Here is a 22,518-nt window from a genome sequence, read left to right as displayed (position 1 = left end):
GTGCATGTAAAAATATATGAATATAATACCCTCATATTTTTTATGATCGACGAATACAGATAAGCAACTCAGTTGCGGCTGCACGAAATCTTCTGCAACCAATGCCAGCATTTAGAAGAACGCAAGAAGCTTTTGCGTGTACCATTTAATATTTAACTCACTGTGATTTTATTATCATTTGCGAAGAGTTGGTGCTTTCAATTTACAAAAATAATATTGATTGTCATCATTCGAACTGGGCAGTTAAACCTATCAGATGTGACGAGGAATTCGATCATTTCTTCATTGAGAACAGTTGAACAGTTGGGCGCCCTTGTGGGTGAAGAAAATATCCTAGTATTTCTTCACGTCCCAAGAGCCGACCAATGGGAATCGGTCAGACTCTGTGACCTGCATGTCATCGCAACATTGTCGTGGATGGTTGCTAATTTTTGTTTGTTGTTTAACGCCGCTCTCGGGGACGTTGCTCGTGATTTCAGTTGCTTGTTATCCTGGTCCAGATTCGACTGTGGACACGCAGACGTGATATCCCGATTTACGGACTGCAACGTTATAAAGTCACTGAAACACTGTTTTCATATACCAGCATTCACTGAAACATTGTTATCATACACCAACATTCACAGAAACAACATCATACACAAACATTGACTGAAACACTGTTATCATACACCAACATTCACTGTAACAGTAATCATGCATCAGTATTCACTGAAACATTGTTATCATACACTAACACTTACTGAAACACTGTCTCACACCAACATTCACTGAAACATTGTTATCATACACCAACATTCACAGAAACAACATCTTACACAAACATTGACTGAAACACTGTTATCATACACCAACATTCACTGTAACAGTAATCATGCATCAGTATTCACGGAAACATTGTTATCATACACCAACACTTACTGAAACACTGTTTTCATATATACCAACATTTACTGAATCAGTTATCATACACCAACTTTCACAAAAAACATTATCATACACTAATATTCACTGAAACAGTCATCATGCATCAATATTCACTGAAACAGTGTTATCATACACCAACATTCACTGTAACAGTCATCATGCATCAATATTCACTGAAACAGTGTTATCATGCACTAACATTGACTGAAACACTGTTATCATACACCCACATTCATTGAATGAGTGTTATCATACACCAACATTCACAGAAACAACATCATACACTAACACTGACTGAAACACTGTTATCATACACCAACATTCACTGAAACATTGTCATCATACACCAACACGTACTGAAACACTGTTATCACACACCAACATTGACTGAAACACTGTGTAACACCAACATTCACTGAAACAGTTATCATATACCAACATTCACTGAAACAGTTATCATATACCAACATTCACTGAAACAGTGTTATCATACTGTGTATGATGATACACCAACATTCACTGAAACACTGTATTACGCCAACATTCATTGAAACACTGTTATCATACAGCAACATTCACTGAAACACTGTTTAACACCAACATTCACTGAAACATTGTTATCATACACCATTATTCACTGAAACAGTTTTCATACACCAACATTCACTGAAACACTGTTATCATACATTTACTGAAACACTGTTCAACACCAACATTCACTGAAACACTTATCATACACCAACATTTACTGAAACATTGATATCATACACCAACATTCATTGAAACACTGTTATCATACATTAACATTCACTGAAACACTCTTTAACACAAAAATTCACTGAAACACTGTTATCATACATTAACATTCACTGAAACACTGTTTAACGCAAGGACATTCACTGAAACACTATTCAACACCAACATTCACTGAAACACTGTTATCGTACACCAACATTCACTGAAACACTTATCATACACCAACATTCACTGAAACACTGTTATCATACACCAACATTCATGGAAACATTGATATCATGCACCAACATTCATTGAAACACTGTTATCATACATTAACATTCACTGAAACACTGTTTTACACCAACATTCACTGAAACACTGTTTAACGCAAACATTCACTGAAACATTGTCATCATACACCAACATTCACTGAAACACTGTTCAACACCAACATTCACTGAAACACTGTTTAACGCCAACATTCACTGAAACACTGTTTTACACCAACATTCACTGAAACACTGTTTAACGCAAACATTCACTGAAACACTGTCATCATACACCAACATTCACTGAAACACTGTTCAACACCAACATTCACTGAAACACTGTTCAACACCAACATTCACTGAAACATTGTTTTACACCAACATTTACTGAAACACTGTTTTACACCAACATTCACTGAAACACTGTTTAACGCAAACATTCACTGAAACACTGTCATCATACACCAACATTCACTGAAACACTGTTCAACACCAACATTCACTGAAACACTGTTTTACACCAACATTCACTGAAACACTGTCATCATACACCAACATTCACTGAAACACTATTTAACGCCAACATTCATCAACTCATGCTTGTCGTAAAAGGCGACGATCGTAAGAGGTGACTAACAGCATTGGGTGGTCAGGCTCGCTGACTCGGTTGATGCATGTCATCCTTTCCCAATTGCATGGATCGCTGCTCATGACGTCAATCACTGGATTGTCTGGTCCAGACATGATTATTTACAGACTGTCGTCATATAGCTGTAATATTGCTGAGTGCGGCGTCAAACAACAAACAATCAATCATCAATTAATTCATTTATCATATATTTCAAGATTTATTATGTAACATTACATTTTTGATATAAAAACATCACCACATATAGAAGTTTCTAATTGTACAACATGTATATAATTGTCAAAAGACTTCCAGGTGAGCCATGAACAGCAAGGAGCACAAGACGTTGTTCAGGTGAGCTGTCACCTAGGTTATTGCCAGAAGAACACATCATCCAGGTGACATTCATCCAGTAGTCAAGAGGACAACATATTGTTCAGGTGAGCTATCACCAAGTAGACAGGAAGTAAACTGATTATCAAGGTGAGCTATCAGTTCGATGACTGTCAGGAGGACAACCCATTGTGCAGGTGAGCTGTCACCCAGTAGAAAATTGAGAGGACAACACATCATCCAGGTGAGCTATCACCTCATAGGGTGTCAGCAGGACAACATATTATCCAGGTAAGCTATCACCTCATAGATGGTCAGGACAACATATCATTCAGGTGAGCTATCACCCATAGACAGTCAGGAGGACAACACAGCATCCAGGTGAGCTATCACCTCATAGGGTGTCAGTAGGACAACATATTATCCAGGTAAGCTATCACCTCATAGATGGTCAGGACAACATATCATTCAGGTGAGCTATCACCCATAGACAGTCAGGAGGACAACACAGCATCCAGGTGAGCTATCACCTCATAGGGTGTCAGTAGGACAACATATTATCCAGGTAAGCTATCACCCATAAACAGTCAGGAGGACAACATATTGTCCAGGTGAGCATTATATGCCGGGGGGATAAAATGGGATAAAAAACTCAATAAAGCATAAAGGCAATAAACGATTTTCTAAGCATCTCATGTGACTAACTACAATTCACGGTTGGTCATTTCAGTCACAAACACAAGTATCAAAACCATAATGTAAAAAGACATTGTTCGCTAAAAGCTAAAACAGAAATAAACATCCTTCCTCATCTTAATTACTGGAAAAAATGTTTTTGGAGATCCCTGGCCATGTCAGCTATAGCTGTTCTACCTACTTCAAAAAGATCCAATACCAGTACTGAGTGTATTGCAATATAATGTCTATGTGCGACCTTAATCCCTGCTTTTCTCAGTCGTTGAGCATACATGATGCTTTCATCTCGTAACACGTCATACTCCGCCGTGACCAACAGAGATGGCGGGACTCCTGTGAAGTCCTCAGCAAGGAGAGGAGCCAGGTACGGGTTGGTAGCTCGCGGTGCTATCTCCGCCCACAGAGTCTCATTACCGTAATCTACATCTCTGGAAGTCTCCTTCCTCAGAAACCTCTTCGGTAAATTGGCATTGGCATCAACAAAATCAGCATATTTTGACCGCTTCGCTGATGCTGAGGTGTGCTGGTTGTGAACCATGGCTTCAACTAGATCGGGATGGGAGGTCTGTCCAATGTAGGCGGCCCAGTACCAAGCCATATCGTTTGGGCCTGTGGCAAAGAAGTTCAATGGATTTGTGTAAGACGGCAACTTGAGGTCCAAGGGCTGAACGCAGGGATATATGAGCATCTGGAAGGACAGACGTGGGAGCTGTTTGTTGTTGCCGAGCCTCAGTGCAACAGCGGCGGCCAGGTTGCCGCCAGCACTGTCACCTGAAACAGACGAGTGTGAGTGGGTGATTATTTGCAACATACTTTCTGTAGTTTTTAAGTATTAAACCAAAGACCGAAATTTTCATTTGGAAATGAAAGTAAGCTGAAGGTTTCACATTAGGTAACTTCAGTGCATTTAATATTTAGTGATACCCACAAAAACCTTTCACAGAACACACATACTGAGAGACTGGTTTGTTGTTTTACGCCGCACTCAGCAAAATTCCAGGTATATGACGGCGGTCTGTAAATAATCAAGTCTGGACCAGACAATCCAGTGATTAATATCATGAGCATCGAGCCACGCAAATGGGATCGATGACATGCATCAACCAAGTCAACGAGCCTGACTACCCGATCCCGTTAGTCGCCTTTTACGACAAGCATAGTCGCCTTTTATGGCAAGCATGGGCTGCTGAAGACCTATTCTACCCCGAAATTGCATTAACCAAGTCAGGGAGCCTGATCACCCGATCCCGTTAGTCACCTTTTACGACAAGCATAGTTGCCTTTTACGGCAAGCATTGCTGAGGACTACTGAGAGATGGTTGTGACAAGATTGACAACTTGAGATGCCAAACTAGAGCCTTGAGACTCCACCGATCACATAGAACTGGGATATTTATACAGTCAAACACCATTGTGTGGAAGTTAAAAGGACCTATGTAAATATTGAGTTAGCCGAGGTTTCAACACAACCAAAAACTGATGAATAAAGAAGGAATATGCAGGGACCAAGCTTTTACTTCGGGACAACTGATAATTTGACACATCAATTCAACACAATGTGGATGAAATTGCTTGAAATTCAGACCATTTAAGTTTTACAAGATCTTTTTTAAATATTAAAAAACTGATATTTAATTTATGTTTCCACACAAGAAGCAAACTCACCATGTATTAAATAACAGTTTGCTACATGAATAATATTGGTTAATCAGTCAAAATATGTTCCCATGACTAGCATCAAACATTCATTCACTCATATATATTTTAACATAGTATGTCAACATGGCTTATTTTGTTTTACGGATCCATCGACCCAAAATACTAAAAAAAAGGGGGGGGGGGGGGGAGTTTGGCTGTGAAAGAAATCAAAATCAAATGTAAAATTAATTTCAAAATTTTTTATTTCAGCAGCACCATTCCAGTTAAGGAAATACAGGGAAAAGAAAACTTTTTTTCTGGAATCTTGCAATGCATTAATGTTATGGTCATCAAAAATCACCCTTCACCCATCTTCTTTGTATTTAAATAGCAAATAAAAGTAATAATATTCAGTACAGACAGGATATATTTCTTGTGTCTTTTAATTAGTCACTGCTTAAAAGAACAAGTTCCACAGTGACAGTTTCAAAGGGCGAAGTCCACATACTGGTATATGTCATGTCACTGCCCACTGATAAGGCTGGAATAGAGTTCACTTGGACAGGAAGTCCTAGCAGTCCTATGTCACTTTTTCATCCATTGGTAGAATGTGTCCATTGATAGGACTTTTATGTCCACCGCACAAGGCTATTTTACATCCATGCAAATCTGATCACCTGTTGATCCTGATGAGGGGAGACAACTCTTACCTCCCACAGCAATCCTGTTGCCGTCCACCCCATACTGCTGGGGGTTCTGGAGCAGGTGTAGGGTAGCCGTCACACAGTCCTCAAACGGGATGGGGAAAGGGTGTTCCGGAGCAAGGCGGTATCTGGAAAGATGTTTTGACTCAACTTAATTTGTCAAGTTCCACTTAATGAAAATATATGACCTTGGAATGAGCCATCCAAAATAGCGACTTTGAATTAACTTCATCAATCACATCATAAGGACATGCTTAAAAACTGTGGTAAACGTCTGAGACCTGCATCATTGCGGACTTTCCTCCCACATTAAGGTGACACGCCGCGATATAACTGGAATACTGTTAAAAGCGGCGTTAAACCCAACTCACTCACTCACTCACTAAATTGATTTGACTGGTTACATGTTTACAAACAGAAACTGTCCTAAATCCATCAATATCTGTGAGCTTTAAAGGAAGTCATCAAGGGATACCAGAAAGGCTGGAAGGCCTCGAGTAACATGTGACCTAAATATGCCATCTTTCTGTACATGTCACGAGTGTTGTATATTGTTTATATACACCTTGCACACAGATTATTGGGAAGAAAACCCATGTGGCCTTAATAACAGCAAAACAATGTCAACCATGTTTTTTAATTAAGCAGCGCTTGATGGTGATCATTAATTCTCACACTGATTTAGCCTTGGCTATTGACCTTAAAGGCTTTGGACTTTCAAGTTAGCATCCACAAAGGAGTCTTCTTAATGTGCCCACTTAACATTACCGATTTGGCTTGTAGAACTGGACCTAGAATTGTTGATGAGGAATAATCCAGAAGTCGAATTTGGAAAAATGACTTCTAAATGTTCATGTAAGGGACGGGTCATTCACTACAGGTTGGTTTGTTGTTTAACGCTGCACTCAGCAATATTCCAGCTGTATGGCGGCGGTCTGTACATGATTGAGTCTGGACCAGACAATCCAGTGATCGATATTATGAGCATCGATCCACCCAGTTGGGGCCGATGACATACATCAACCAAGTCAGCGAGGCTGACCACCCGATCCTGTTAGTCGCCTCTTACGACAAGCATAATCGCCTTTTACAGCAAGCATGGGTTGTTGAAGACCTATTCTACCCGAATCTTCAGGAATGGGTGGGTCAGAGGTCTTTGATGCACTAATGTACTGAAAATAACGATGCTCCCCTGATGCTTGTCATATTTTGGATGACCCTCCCCATGTCCTTGTAAATGACAAAACATAAAATGCACAAGCATATTTTATCATAAAATATACATCTTTTAATGACTATCCTTGGAGAACGTCATATTTTTGGCAACCCCATTACAAATAAATGACCGGTCCCTAAATCACCCAGAAACTGACTGTGCAAGCTCGCAGGCAGTAGGACGAACATAGCATAGCTGTGTTGGTCTATGACCAGCTGAGCTCGTGAAGTATATGAGCTATGTAAAGTCTATCTTGTTTACCCAAGCTGTTTGAGAACCAGATTACATAAATGACAGCAAAACTTACTCGACTGACACCACCAATATGTTTGCTGATTCCGCTATCTGTCTGGTGAAGCGGTCGTATAACGCTGCAAACAAAACAGTACTCCAACATATATGTTTTGAAAACAGGACAGAACGCTCTTTGGCATGTTGCTCAGTCAACTAAAACTTCTTCATAGAAGTGATGAACAAGTGTGGTATAGTTTGTGTTTTATGTAATGCTGCAGTCTGCAATATTCCAGGTTTTTAACGGAAGCCTGTAAATAATGTGCCTCCACCAAACAAACCAGTGATTGAAATTATGAGCAACGTCCCTCGTCATCAACCTTAAACTATCAATACAACAAGGATCAATGAAGAAAATACAGGGCCACTGTAATCTAAATGTCACCATTCAATGTATGGATTTTCTAGTGATGACAAGACGCAGGAACTCGTCTCTATGTATATAGAGGGGTGTGATTTTTTTCTATACGAATATATTATGTTATACACGTTATCATCGAGTTCCTGTGTGACAAGACGACTAAGTCAAACTATCCACGTTGCCAAATATACCACTCTATAAATTATGGTGCTTATAATTGGAACAGACATTAAAACTTCCCAGGACACTTTGCATCCAAATCTCACAAATTTCCACATTTCAAATAATAACACGAATCTTGGAAGGCAAACTTTGTTTGAACTTTGGACATTTTGGAGTTTCAAAGAATGTTTTTTTCATGGGAGATAACCCCTCATCCTTGACTGCCCATATGCTAAACAAACCGCATGAAGCGTCATAAAATCTCCATCCTTGCCTCTGCCACAGTGTCTGAGATGGGTGTAGGAAGGGACACTGTGATTCCGGAGATATGAAGTATCATGAAGTGCTAACATTATATAGCAGACAAAACAAAATTCGGCAAGTTTAATCGTATGGATTACTTGTATTGTGTTCTTACTCAGTTTGGACCTAGACAAAAAAAGGTGAAAAATTGTTTATATTTGAGATGGGGTAAGAAGGTTTATATATTATAGCTCTCTGATAGAAAATTAGGTCGGACAGTCTGGCTACTTTTATTTTCCTAAGCTAGAATGAAAGGAAAGTAGCCATAAAGATATTTCACCCACTGTCCCTCCCTCCCCTCTCCCCACCTTCAGAGACAACTTCACAATGCCATCTGTTCCCCGCCCTGCACCCAGGATGAAATACACCAAACATCCATACTTCATGTGAAGCATGGGGGTACAATTGGTCTTCAGCAACCTATGCTTGCCGTAAAAGGCGACTATGATTGTTGTAAGAGGCGACTAACGGGATCGGTTGGTCAGGCTCGCTGACTTGCTTTCCGATTGCGTAGACTGATGCTCATGAAGTAAATCACTGGACTGTCTGGTCCAGATTTTATTATTTACATCATGTAGCTTGAATATTGCTGAGTGCTGTGTTAAACAAGAAATAAACAAAAAACAAACCTCATGTGAATCACATCCATCAATAGTAAAGGTACACAGTTGCCTTGAACATGTTAAAAAAAACAATGAACAAAAAAATGCTTCCCACCTCAAATTGTGTAAATTATTGATACATGTATGGTGGTCTAAGATATGTGAAAATAAACAAACAACTGACCAACACTTCCGAATGTCCAGCCTCCACCATGGTAATACACTAGAGCTGGACTGGGAGTGTGGCCGCTCTTGGGGCGGTATATCCGAACCTTGACCCCATCAAACCATGTGTCAGTGACCTGCAGTAACATATAGTGAGTGAGTGAGTTGGGTTTAATGCCGCTTTCAACAGTATTCCAGTTATATCACGGCGTGTCAGTTTAATGTGGGAGGAAAGCCCGAAGTGATGCAGGTCTCAGGCATTTACCACTTCGGTGAAACCCACGAGCACGGGTATGGTGCTGATAAACCTAGAAACATAATCGGGGCAAACCAGGATTTGAACCCACAATCATAGGATTCTGGCGTGCCCAAGGGACGCAACTCTGCACAGCGAATCAATACACTATCTGTCATTATTTTCAAGCTATTCTTAAAATTTTGCACTCGATTATTGGATGCCCAAGCATTTAACATGCAATTCAAACATACAAAATATGATCCAACATCAAAACAAAATTAAAAATAAATAATTCTCATTTTTAAACCTTCTTGAGGTATTACGACTATATAAAGTTGACATGTTGAAACCCAAACTTAAATGTCTTAAGAAACGCAAGAGATTAAAATTTGTAAAGAAATTTTTTTAATTTTTTATTTTTAAATGTATTAATTTTTGAGGGGTAAATGGATATGTTTTCACCAAAGACTTTTGGTAATTTAACACAGAATTTTGGTAATTCTACCATAGAATTTTGATGATTTTACTGTGAAATTTGTCTGGGACTGCTGACAGAATGCTAATAGTTCAGCCTTGGAAATATCTTTTTTCTAAGCAGACTAAGTGTAAACCTTCTTTCGCTCGTCCCCAGACTTTGTAGTTGATCCTGCTGAACAAGCCAATAAAGTTCACTGTATATTTCTGTCAGTGTTATTGTTCCAATTTGTAGCAAAACTGAAGCATTGAGAACCTGTTTCAGAATTACAGCCCTCAAATGGTACCAGTCAATAAAGACTAGATTGGATTTGTAATGTATCTACTTGTCCTCGGCACAATTTACCGGGGTAGTAGTCACGGGCTCGTGTGAACTTGAAAGGCTGGTTGTAACTGACACAGTAGGTTAACAATTTCAGATCTTTTACTCCTTTCACACGAGCAAACAGGTATTGTATTGGAGAAATAGATCAGAGTTTAGTGAGAATACACATGTTTACAAATTAATTGCTATACAAATATGACAATACATACAAGGACAGCATTCCTTCAGGTAGATTTCTCATCATTTATCTTAAAACTGTATACATGTACTTTGTGTGTGGACTTTACAGGGCTATACGATGTTTCGATACAGAATGGTTTAAAAACGAAAACTGTTTATCAAAGCAGGCTTAATAACACAAAGCCAAATTCATTTTTCCATTTGATGAAGATTCAGAAGAAAAGTGTCGGTGCTTCAAGTAAAAGATGTGGTTGGCCCATTATATTCTATCATTATCTTAAACTTTTTTAGATCAATCCTTCTAGTTTGTTTGTTTGTTTGTTTGTTGTTTAACGCCACACTCAGCAATATTTCAGAAATATGACGGCGGTCTGTAAATAATCCAGTCTGGCCCAGACAACCCAGTGATGACAAGCATCAACCAAGTCAGCGAGCCTGAGCACCCGATACCGTTAAGCACCTCTTGTGACAAGCATAGGCGCCTTTTACGACAAGCATGGGTTTCTGAAGACCCCGGATCTTCACGGGTCTCCATGCTTCAAGGGCAGATTCACATGTCCATTGTGATGCTTATTACTGCTCGACGGGCCCAAGTTGGACTACAAGTGGGTATTTTTTAAACTAACCTCAAAACAAAAATATTTTTAAAATTATTTTAATTATTGTATTATGCCTCTGCCTTTTGTTATACTGACAAATAAAATCAGTTGAATAATAAACAAGATAACATACATTAAGGAATGGACTTGGTTTGTGGTTGAATGCCCCGGCCTCTGCCATCGTGTCCAGCAGACGCAGTGTGTTTGCATAGCTGCCACAATCAGTGGAGTCAGTAACTCTGCCCTGGAAACAAAAGAAAATTAGCATCATTATTGCATAATTTTGCTCTCAGTGATAATGACCTCATTGAGATTATTATAAATAGTGCAAAACTTTTGAAGAATGGAATGTCAATCTAGGGCAGCGACGAGAGCAAACGACCAGATTTTACATATTTACTCAAACCAAAAATGTGAGAAGTAATGTGTGTGTAGGCAGAAAGAAATTTAGCAATTTGTAATGTAAACATGGACTTTGATTGTTATTGCCGTTAAACAATATATCACGTGACTAACCACGGGTCCAGGTTGTCCAGAGCCTACATTTTTTCTTTTAAAAAACATTTTGCACAGTCTTCCTTTTTGTGGCCAACAATTTCGGTTTGTTTCAATAGTCTGAAGCATAAGTACTTTTGTCAACATTTTTCGGGGACAAATTATTTTTCTCCAAATATAAAACCCCAGGCTCCCCACACTCCTACCAGAAATACCAAATGGTCGTCCCTAACATAGATCTGATTATTTCATTTTGAGAAGAGTTACATATCACTACTTTGTTCCATTTTCGAACATAGGTGAGGTGAGGGGAAATTGGGTTTAACGTCGGGTCTAAGATTATTGCACTTATATAGCAATGTGCATGCATGTGATGCCGATTTATAGTGCTAGCTCACTGAGATACCATGACACAGTTTAACATGAATACCCCACTCAGACACAGTATACTGACTCCGAGCCGACCAGTCCTTGTTTTAGCCCACTGAGATAGCATGCCACAGTTTGACATGAATACCCCACTCAGACACAGTATACTGACTCCCAGCCGACCAGTCCTTGTTTTAGTCCCTTAATGCCGAGCGCCAAACAGGGTGACAAGAAGTACCATCTTTTAACAGCTTTTGGTATGACGCGGCTGGGGACCGAACCCTGGACCTTCCGCTCTCTTGGCGCTTGCTCTACCACTAGATCACAGAGGCGTTTTTTCAAACATAAGACTTACCACAAGTTGTAGTAACTTAAATGCTGCTGTGTATATCCTGAGCTTCCATGGTTCTTCCAGGTCGTCAGGTATAGGTGTGTACAGGTAGATAGAGAGGCCTGTCACAAGGACAGATACCAAGAGGGCAGATACCTTCACGCATCCCATAGTGCAGATGACTGTCTGTAAACATTAACACAAGATCATAAACAAATTATAGTGTGTATGTTTGTTTGTTCATATTTTGACACTTTGATAAAAAAAAGAATCAGTTACACATGACATGAAAGTGTGCAAATAATCGAGAGGATTCACATAAAAAATAATTTATTAATTATAACTCTTTCTTAATGATTGGATTACTGTAAAACCATGATTGTACAGTAAAATACCCATTAACATTTACGCATCCTTAGCTATACAGGGTATTTTATTTCTGTTCTATTATTTACATCATTTTCTGAAAATAAAACGGTCCCCTTTCATAATTTCAAATTAGGTTGTCTTATATGATGTTGTGTGATAAGACGGTGCGACCATCATGCATGACAACACGAAGGTCGCTCAAATTACAAAAGCGCTGCCAAGAGCTTTAATTTAGTGCTAAGTCTTACGATACCTCATGAACACGTTTCTTGGCATTTGATCAAGACAATCATTGATCATATTACGTCTACAAGTATACCTCGCTTGTCGACTCTATTCTTTTAACGACTTTCTGTGTATGCGTGGACAAGACGAAACATTTCCCTTTTTCGTCCGGGTGTTACTAAGTTGGGAGACATACACTACAACTCCTTACAGCCTACTTTAGACTGGCGCGGCAGACAAGGGAGGAAGCATTTGATTTTCGGGGGTGTTCTAAAAATATAATCACGAGTCTTGTTCTACTGAGATCGCCGCGAATAGCTGAAAAAATGCTGACTAACTCACGTTTTTCTGAGAAATTATTCTACATATACCTCGCATATTGAAGAAAGAAAAGAACCTACGCTTTTCTTGACTTTTTTTTAAAAATGTCCGAAGAATACAGTCAGTCATGTTTATCAATTTTAGCAGAGACCATATAATAGATAATATTATATGGTCTCTGATTTTAGTAAATAAGCATCCAGATTATGTAGGAACAAATAATTTTGACCTCCCAAACAAAATTAAAATGCTGATCTCAAACCAAAATCCCGCCCCCTGAAAATGAAATGGTTGCTCCCTATCCGTAAGCTGGGCTCCGTCTCTTCATATCATATGACCATGTCGTTGAAGATGCGCATAGTATAGCTAGTGATCGTTTCACCGTGATCTGCATTTCCGTAGATGAACAATATGTTAAGGCTTTTAAATACAATTTCACGTTAATGACTTGAACAATGTACATTTCGTAAAAAAATAATAATGCTAACCATTTTCACATGTATTTGAACATGTACAATTTGGGTGATCTTATGTACCAATTCTTCAAAATCATAATCAGTTCATTGCACATGTATCTCAGTATTGTATGTGAGATATTATATTTCCTTTTTCCATGCGAAGTACGAAGGTGACATGGTTTGATGCTTTTGTAAAGAATTGTAAAACAAGAATTTCGGTCTGATAACGGAATATAGTTACACAATCGGTCAGTCGATGTGTAAAAGGGAGAGAGGATTATACTCAACAACAAAACAAAAACAACGTTACATGCAGATAATGCCAACCTGGCTTTTTGGGACACACATATACAATTTAAAGACGTTTGAACACTAAAAGGTAGGTAATGTTGGATGGTAAATACATCCTAGCCTAGCTCCTTTTATATATTTCAAATTTTGAAATAAAAGCTGACAGTGATTGTCAATCATTATAAGATAAAATTGATACTACCTTTGCAGTAAATGTCCTATGAATAGAAACTAGGAGCTTGCGCGTATTCTGTTATTCAGCGATGTTGGGAGTTTGGAGTATCCTCCTGTCTCAGTTGCTAAGGGGAGTTTACCGCACCGGAATTTAGACAACGCACGGCGATAGTCCCGATGTTTGATCGTACATATAGTCACTGAGTACTGGTTCGCTTTCATACAGTCTACATATACACGTATGCTGTTGTCGTTAGGTTGGTTTTGATCATACCAATGAACCTTGAGTCCACTTATCAGTCAATTTTGTTAAAAAAACATTATGAACTGTCAACCCTACATAGAAACTTCACTGGAGGTAGCCTATTGACGCAATGGAATCATTTTGTGACGTCATGAACAATGGATGATGTCATATCGTATTTTTCTCAACAATGAAGCACTGTGAAATAAAGTTTGCTCCACCCCCCATGTGTTTAAGTTGGTTTGTTGTTTAACGCCGCACTCAGCAATATTCAAGCTATATGACGGCGGTCTGTAAATAATCGAGTCTCGACCAGACGATCCAGTGATTAATATCATGAGCATCGATCCATGCAATTGGGATCAATGACATGCACCAACCAAGTCAGCGAGCCTGATCACCCGATCCCGTTAGTCGCCTTTTACGACAAGCATAGTCACCTTTTACAGCAAGCATGGGTTGCTGAAGACCTATTCTACCCCGGATCTTCACGGGTCCCACGTGTTTAAGAAATGAACGATGAGTGGGAGTTGTTTATTGTAATATAAAACACTGCAGGGAGAATAAACCACGAGGGGCAGTATTTTGTACAGACTTTTTAAGGATACACTCGGACCTCGTCAATGTCGGACAACTCCATTTTATGTACTCGTGAGTAGTTCTGGTATCGGACTCGTTTAAAAAAATGGCATTACACGGGAGCTCGTTAAGTCTTCTACATTTACAACACATAGGGTTAGAAAAAACCGAGTTGATAAAATTCGCATGGGCACATGTGCTAGTATCACTTCACACGCACAATTGTATTTTAGACCCATGAGGACCTGGGGTAGAAGAGGTCTTCAGCAACCCATGCTTGCCGTAAAAGGTGACTATGCTTGTCGTAAGAGGCGACTAACGGGGTAGGGGGGTCAGGCTCGCTGACTCGGTTGATGCATGTCATCGCATCCCAATTGCGTGTATCGATGCTCATGTCTGGTCCAGAGTCGATTATTTAGACCACCGTCATCAGGTCATAAAGCTGTAATATTGCCGAGTGCGGCGTTAAACAACAAAGAAACATTGTATTGTTTTTGTCATCCGGGCGGCATTGTTGACGTCATTCCAATCTAATAGTAACGCAAGGTCGGAATGACATCACACTAGAAACGACATCATAGCTGAAGATTTTTTAAGTGATTCGAGACTTTCCTGAGATGGCTGTCGTGTTTTTTTCTAAAGGGGACTTCAAAAGAATTAAAAAATAATGGATAATAAAGAAATTATTAAGGAAGAGAATATAAGGATGTCAACTTCTTTATTATGAGGAACACAACGTTTCGGAGTGTATGTTTACTCCTTCATCAGGTGAATGAATGCCATGAGGCAGAGAGCATATATATGTACATGTAAGGACAACAAAGTTAATAAGATAACAAAAGGTGGAAAATAACAAAGGGTAGAAGCTAACAAAGGAAGCCAGCAGATGATTGGCGCTGATAGGCAATTAGCAATAGACAATGGAAGCCCATACTTAAGTTATCATAGCTAAGTAATTGGCAATGGACACTGGGTAAAGGGGAAGCCACCAAAGTCCTGTCTACCAACAACAACAACTAGAGACAAAGGAAACTACAAGAAGCCATTGAGACCAGGAGACACCAGCCAGCCATGAACCGTGACCAGGGAACCTACATGCCTACATCTTCCCGAGGCAAGAGAGTTAATTGACTATAGAAGTCCAGTTTCCACCCTTGCCGAACTAGACTGGTTTTATGTAGTTATATTCTGGCTGTACTAACGAGTCTATGCATAGTCCAATCAAAATCGCGCAACGAAATCGGAATCCGGTCAGTAAACTGCATGGATATTTCGGTCGATTGCATGATTTACAAAACATGTGCACTGCCAACTCGTTGTCAACAGATATTTGCTGAGTCTTTTCATGTTTTCAATCAAGGTGCTCACGTGTGTATTTACTTTGTGAATATGATATATTTCTGTTGATGTAATATGATTCGGTTATTTCTTGTTTGATGTGTGGGAAATTTGGTATGGAGTCGGAAATGTTTGATTTGTTACAGTTATAATATGATTTAATACTTCATTTTGTTTTTGTTGAAATCCTAATAAAATTGTCAATTTTGAAAATTCTAGTTCTATTCCAGTTTTGTCTTTGATCCATTTTGTAAGGTTGTTCCAGATAAGTTTTTCAATTTTGCACTCTGAGAACATGTGCACTGAGGTTTGTTTTTCTCGTTAACAAAAAGGCAAAAAAATGTGTTTTTTTTGTATCCCATTTTGTACAGTAACTCGTTTGTTGGTATAATTCTATGAATAATACTGTATTGGAACCATTTTTGTTTTGAGGACACATAATATCTGTGGGGGATACGGTTAATCGTTTGCCAATCTTTCTCCGTCATGTTAAGGCCAAGATCTAGTGCCCATCTTTGAATGTATTTTTGGGATATCATAGTGTTGTATACTTTATTTAATATATATCATAATATACTCTACCCCCGTCTTCACTTGGTTTTCAAGAAAATGTGGTATGAAGGGTATATGTAACCTAGATGTTCGGGCTATACTCTTACGCTTTAGATATTGTTTTATTGCTTGGATAAGCCTGGAATATTTCAGCAAATGTGTTTTACAGTCGTGTGTTTTGGGTCTAAAAGATCTAGAAAATGTCCGATCTCGTCTATCAAATCATTTACAAGATTAATAATACCTTTTCCCGAGTACTGTCCATATGAGTTTATATTTATCTGTCTCATTTGATATTGCAATTACAGTCTTTGGTTCTCTGGAAATCTACAGCAGTTAACATTAACCGGAAACGTTACAAGCCATAAAAATAATGGCATATATTAGACCAAACTCTTGTGCTAACTAACATATTTTAGCCCTTGGGAAACATTTTTAGCTGTCTTGCTAGGTCCAATGCCGGCTTTTTCAAAACATCTTGAACTATTAACATAATACGTAAGTGTTGAAAATCTACAGGCCTGGCACTCTCTTCCTCCTTCTTAAGTGCAGTCCTCGGATCCTGCAAATATTTCTTCATCTGTATTTTCTTAATCATAGGTTTGGCATCGATCCCGTAATAAATATTAACCAACTATATTTCACGTCTGATTGATTGACCTTCTTTGTATAAATGAGAGAAGCAGCCTGAGAGATCCGGTCCATAAGAAATGAAGAAAGAAAGGAACTGAAAGTACTCCACGACCATCAGCTGTACGTGTGGCGGGAGAGATAATCCTTGTTGTCTCTGCGGCTAATGATCAAAGGGAGATAATCGCGCAAAGGAACATAATATTATTAAAATGTTCTGGCCAACAAGAATTTATAAAGATGAACTCCGTAAATTAAACGCAGGTAATCTGTTGCATGTGTCGTCCTCCGACCCTCATTTTCCCAATGGATTGAGCATCGAAAGGCTAAACGAATGACAGAATATTACACGGGAACACCCGAGTTCGATGAATGATCAAAGGGAGATAATCTAGTTTAAGAATGCAAGAGTTAAGTCCCTTGATTGAGCTCCTTACAGGGCATTAAATGAAAACTTCACACACTGCGTGGGTTTATCAATATAAACTGGTTCCACTGTTTGTACGCGAATCAAACCTAACGCTTGTGTAAGACAGGAGCCCAGTCTATTATTAAAGGGAAGTAACTGCGGCAACATTAAGAGTTATGGCCCTTGCACAAACTCCTTACACTGTCTTTATCAAAGGGAGGTAAGCGTGAAAGTTGACTGGTACCCTGTCCATGTGGCGCGTCGAGGAAAACCAGCCTAGCATGATAGTAACTGTTATCTCCCTTCGGAGAAGGTCGATGATGACACCGTAAAGAGCCTTAGCGGACATGCGTATGTCGATCATATTTTACTCATCTCAGATACCATTTTCGGCTATTTTCGTCAAGCCTGTAAACAAATACCAACCTCCTCTTTTGCCAGATTGGAGATAACCCGGAAGTGATTCACAATAACGCCCATAAACTTGTATTATTAATGTCCTTTTTGAGGGGATACACCCGACTCGCCTAAAAAGATTTTGACCCGACTCGCCTAAAAAAGTTTTGAGCGAACTATGGTCGGTTTTTGTATTTTAGAATACGTATGTAACTATCAGAAATACATAGTAATGCATTTTATACACATAATGTACCTAAATGTTAGTGTTGTAGTCTCGGTAACCGACTGGGCTCTGACTCACTCCGGGAAAACATACAAATGCCAGTTTAGTGAACATGTGGTGCAACTGCAACGTACGTTGTGTTATCTTCAGGATATGAATTATGGATTTATTATTTGATGGATATAACGAACCCATGAGGTATGTAAAGAATTAAGTGATCTTTTAATGTATGTTTTTAGGATGTAAATATGACAGAAGACAAATTCTATGGATGATACGTTTGTTTGTTTTTTATTATTTCCATACTTGTGTATGAATATAGGCAACTAGTAATTGTGATCATTAGGCCTAACCTAAGTTATATTTGCCAAACGCGTACCAAAATATATATATTTTTTAGGCGAGTCGGGTCAGATTTGTTTAGGCGAGTCGGGTGCAACTCTTTTTGAGAATGTTGTCTGAAATCTTGTCATAACAGAGTAGGCTAGCCATCATTGCGACAAAGCTAAACACGATCGTGCAGAAAAAAATATTAGCTATCGTGATTTGTTTGTAAATTTGACGCCTGTCAGAAGCATGCAGAAGTCACTCGTGGTACGTGGTACCATGACCTAAATTATTAAAACCATGTTGCTTGTTGCTGCATTAGCGTACCGGCCACAGGAACTCGTTATCGGTCAGTAACTAAAAATATATACATATACATGGGGGTAGATCTACATATTTATATTTCCTGTGGCACCATCCTGTTTCAAACCTCAAACCAAATTTGGAATCCGTTAATATATGGCGTTTGAAGGTTTTAAAAATATACTCATGCGACGTGGTTTGTAGATCTAGTGAGTGAGTATGGTTTTACACCGCTTTTACCAATATACCAGCAGTATCACGGCGGGGGACAACCGGAAATGGGCTTCACACGTTGTACCCACGTCAGGAATTGAACCCGGGTCTTTAACCACATGGCTACCCGACCGATCAAAGCAAGATTTGGTTCCAGGTGTGTAAAACGTCCTTTTGATACCATGCACCTAATGTCAGTTCCTTCACTGGGTTGCATCAGTCAAAACATCAGTTTCCATTTTGGTGTGTTAATTCGAACATGGTAGAACTTCTACTATCTCAAGGGTTTTTCTTCTTGGGGCTGTCTAAAAAAATGGGGGGTGTTTTTGAGGGGGGAGGAAAAACTAGATACAGATATACCATAATAGGAACAGACCTAGCTCCTTAAATGTGTAAGTTCCCGCTGAAATTTTCTCTTTATTGTAAAAGTTCCCTTACAATAAAGTTTATCTGTGATGAAATTTCGGTTGAGTCATTAATTAATTATATAAATTGAGGTAAGAAACTATTCCTCTCAGTTGATTTTATCATATGATGTTTGATCAAGTTTGATATTCAATTGAAAATATCGTAAGAAGAATCTAAGTGGTATTATGTCCAAAAACATTAAGTGTACTGGCACTTACTCACCACTCAAAGAATACTTCCACATGGTTTTATTTTTAATACATAATTTAATTTAAACTTTTAATAATTAAAAACATTCACATAATAGGCCTATACACAACTGATGTTATATCCTATATATCTGGCTATACTTTGTAGGTGTTTACAATCTCATTAAAATCAGATATTAGTTATTATATAGATATTAGCGAGAACTAAGATCTGATTTTAATGAGATTGTAGGTGTTTACCGCTGAACATAGGACATTTTGATCGGAAATCTCATAAAGCAAACTAGGTGTATTGATGGGAACTTTATATGCAGTTTGTGATTATGAAAAAATAATAATTTTGTATGCGAATAATCCTCGTAAATGCTGCTCTGGTGCTTTCTGGTTTTCATTTTTTGCCTGTTTCAAAGCAAAATGATTGGTAAAAATCACTGTCAGATTGTTCTTGTATATAGTCACTTATCTGATAAGTGTCAACAGTGTTGTAGGTGTGTTATACTGTATGTAATTTACTTTTTATATATTTTAGCATACTAATCTCGATTATTACTTTGATACCAATGTTGACAGAGTTTTCATGATTAATACGTGCAATTTTGTGAAACTGACATGTTAATAGATCAAAACTGTTCACCTAAAGACAACTTTTAGGAACATTTGCTCTTGGCCCGGAACATACACTACAACATTTTGGCCCTTCAACCACATAGTTTGGTTCTGCTGTGGAATAAAGTTTGGGAAAACAAACATGTTCTCAGATGTCTTACTACTGGAGGTGTTGCTCAGTGTTGGTGATGCTTGGAGCTCCTACTAACTTTGTGATGATCAGTCCGCCCATAGGTTTACTCAGAATGTCAGCCTGGCGGTGGTGGATAATAATATTTTTGAATATCATTAATGTGAAAACATACAGAAAATATGACAAGCAACTACATCGGAATAGGATATGGTCGATAAGAATAAACGTTCACACATCTTCATTTTTTAATGCACGCTCCTGAGGCAGAAATAAGACTGAAACAGTATATGGAAATACCATTTTATTGAAAAGCATATACATCAAACACGTCAGGTGATATGAAAAAATTCTGTTGATACAAAAAGAAAACGTCAACAATGGAAAAGAGCTTGTATATACTTGTAAATAGATCACAAACTATGTCAAAGGGGACATTTTACTTCTGGAACAATTATGCTCAACATAAACACACATTTCTACATTCTGTGAAACTATAACAACTTGGAATGTTAAGCTGTAAATATCCACATACTTGGTATTGTCACACTATCAAAAGCCCAGATCAACATTCATAAATAATGTATGAAATTTATACAAGGCCATGAGTAAGTGAGACATTATATATACAGATTCATGTTCAGACTTAACAGTCTACATTTTATATAGAAGCACCACACATAACAAAAGGCACTGTTACCCTGGGGGCCAGAGGCCCTGTTGGATTTCCAATGTCCGTATAATTGAGCTTACCATGCATGAGGCCCTGCATGATGCCCACTGATCTGGGTCAAGGCACAACACTACTACAGGTGGGTCAAGGCACAACACTGCCACAGGTGGGTCAAGGCACAACACTGCCACATGTGGGTCAAGGCACAACACTGCCACAGTTTGGTCAAGGCACAACACTGCCACATGGGGGTCAAGGCACAACACTGCCACAGTTTGGTCAAGGCACAACACTGCCACAGGTGGGTCAAGGCACAACACTGCCACAGTTTGGTCTAGGCACAACACTGCCACAGGTGGGTCAAGGCACAACACTGCCACAGTTTGGTCAAGGCACAACACTGCCACAGGTGGGTCAAGGCACAAAACTGCCACAGTTTGGTCTAGGCACAACACTGCCACAGGTGGGTCAAGGCACAACACTGCCACAGGTGGGTCAAGGCACAACACTGCCACAGGTGGGTCAAGGCACAACACTGCCACAGTTTGGTCTAGGCACAACACTGCCACAGGTGGGTCAAGGCACAAAACTGCCACAGTTTGGTCTAGGCACAACACTGCCACAGGTGGGTCAAGGCACAACACTGCCACAGGTGGGTCAAGGCACAACACTGCCACAGGTGGTTCAAGGCACAACACTGCCACAGGTGGGTCAAGGCACAACACTGCTACAAGTGGGACAAAGGCTCAATACTACTGGTACAGGTTTGTTCACATTGTGAGCTGAGAAATATGATAAAGTAGAATATCATGTATATGATATTTCAGAATGCTGATATATATATATATCATCAGCTATCAAGACTTGCAGATCTCACAAAATACAAGCAAAATGATAACATCAATGTAAATGCACTAGTTTAACTACTAATTGAATTGGTTGAAATGTCAAGTTGTGTATAAACTAATTGTTAGGACTGACTGTTTGAATCACAAAATTGTTTTATTCACAACAACAATGGCCAGCTATGAATACTCAAGTGATGATAGTCACTTGAAATACTTTGAAACGTAAATACTGAATTAAAACATTTACCTGAAACCCCATGAGGACCAAATCACAAATTAACTGAGATGACATGTGAGTGAGTTAGTGAGCTGGGTTCAACTCTGTTTTGAACAGTATTCCAGTTCCGTGACTTGTGGGAGGATAGTCCGAAGTGATGCAGGTCATAGACATTTACCACTTGGTGAAACCCACGAACCAACGAGCATGGGTATGGCGCTGACAAACCTGGAAATATTCATTGGGTCGAATTGGGATTCGAACCCACAATCATAGGATTTTGGCGTGCCCAAGGGATGTAACTGCACAGCAAATTGAGGCGCCTTAC

At 39.0% G+C, this 22,518-nt stretch overlaps 2 protein-coding genes across 4 annotated transcripts; both read right to left on the bottom strand.

Moving 5' to 3' along the window:
• Positions 1 to 2,838: 2,838 nt before the first annotated feature.
• Positions 2,839 to 12,938, bottom strand: LOC124130787 (arylacetamide deacetylase-like). 3 transcript variants are annotated; one of them, XM_046493807.2, is made up of 7 exons: positions 12,667 to 12,938; positions 12,069 to 12,230; positions 10,983 to 11,093; positions 9,053 to 9,170; positions 7,457 to 7,520; positions 5,940 to 6,061; positions 2,839 to 4,362 (listed from the first exon to the last, which is right to left on the bottom strand). In XM_046493807.2, exons 2-7 carry the CDS (start codon positions 12,213 to 12,215, stop codon positions 3,713 to 3,715), a joined length of 1,212 nt encoding a protein of 403 aa, XP_046349763.2. In that variant the 5' UTR covers positions 12,216 to 12,230; positions 12,667 to 12,938; the 3' UTR covers positions 2,839 to 3,712. The 3 variants fall into 3 exon arrangements, with proteins under 3 accessions (XP_046349763.2, XP_046349758.2, XP_046349769.2); XM_046493802.2 differs by having other exon boundaries at positions 12,733 to 12,935; XM_046493813.2 differs by lacking the exon at positions 12,667 to 12,938 and adding an exon at positions 12,500 to 12,587.
• A 7,803-nt stretch (positions 12,939 to 20,741) lies between these two features.
• Positions 20,742 to 22,464, bottom strand: LOC125377350 (putative uncharacterized protein ENSP00000383309). The gene is made up of 3 exons (XM_048390392.1): positions 22,455 to 22,464; positions 21,240 to 21,870; positions 20,742 to 21,179 (listed from the first exon to the last, which is right to left on the bottom strand). Exons 1-3 carry the CDS (start codon positions 22,462 to 22,464, stop codon positions 21,149 to 21,151), a joined length of 672 nt encoding a protein of 223 aa, XP_048246349.1. The 3' UTR covers positions 20,742 to 21,148.
• Between the last annotated feature and the right edge of the window lie 54 nt (positions 22,465 to 22,518).

Source organism: Haliotis rufescens, unplaced genomic scaffold, assembly GCF_023055435.1.
Source record: "Haliotis rufescens isolate VD_foot unplaced genomic scaffold, xgHalRufe1.0.p SCAF_9, whole genome shotgun sequence".
In the NCBI taxonomy this organism is placed as follows: domain Eukaryota; kingdom Metazoa; phylum Mollusca; class Gastropoda; order Lepetellida; family Haliotidae; genus Haliotis; species Haliotis rufescens.
The sequence above is the reverse complement of the archived record's forward strand: the minus strand, read 5'-3'. Positions and strand labels throughout refer to the sequence as shown.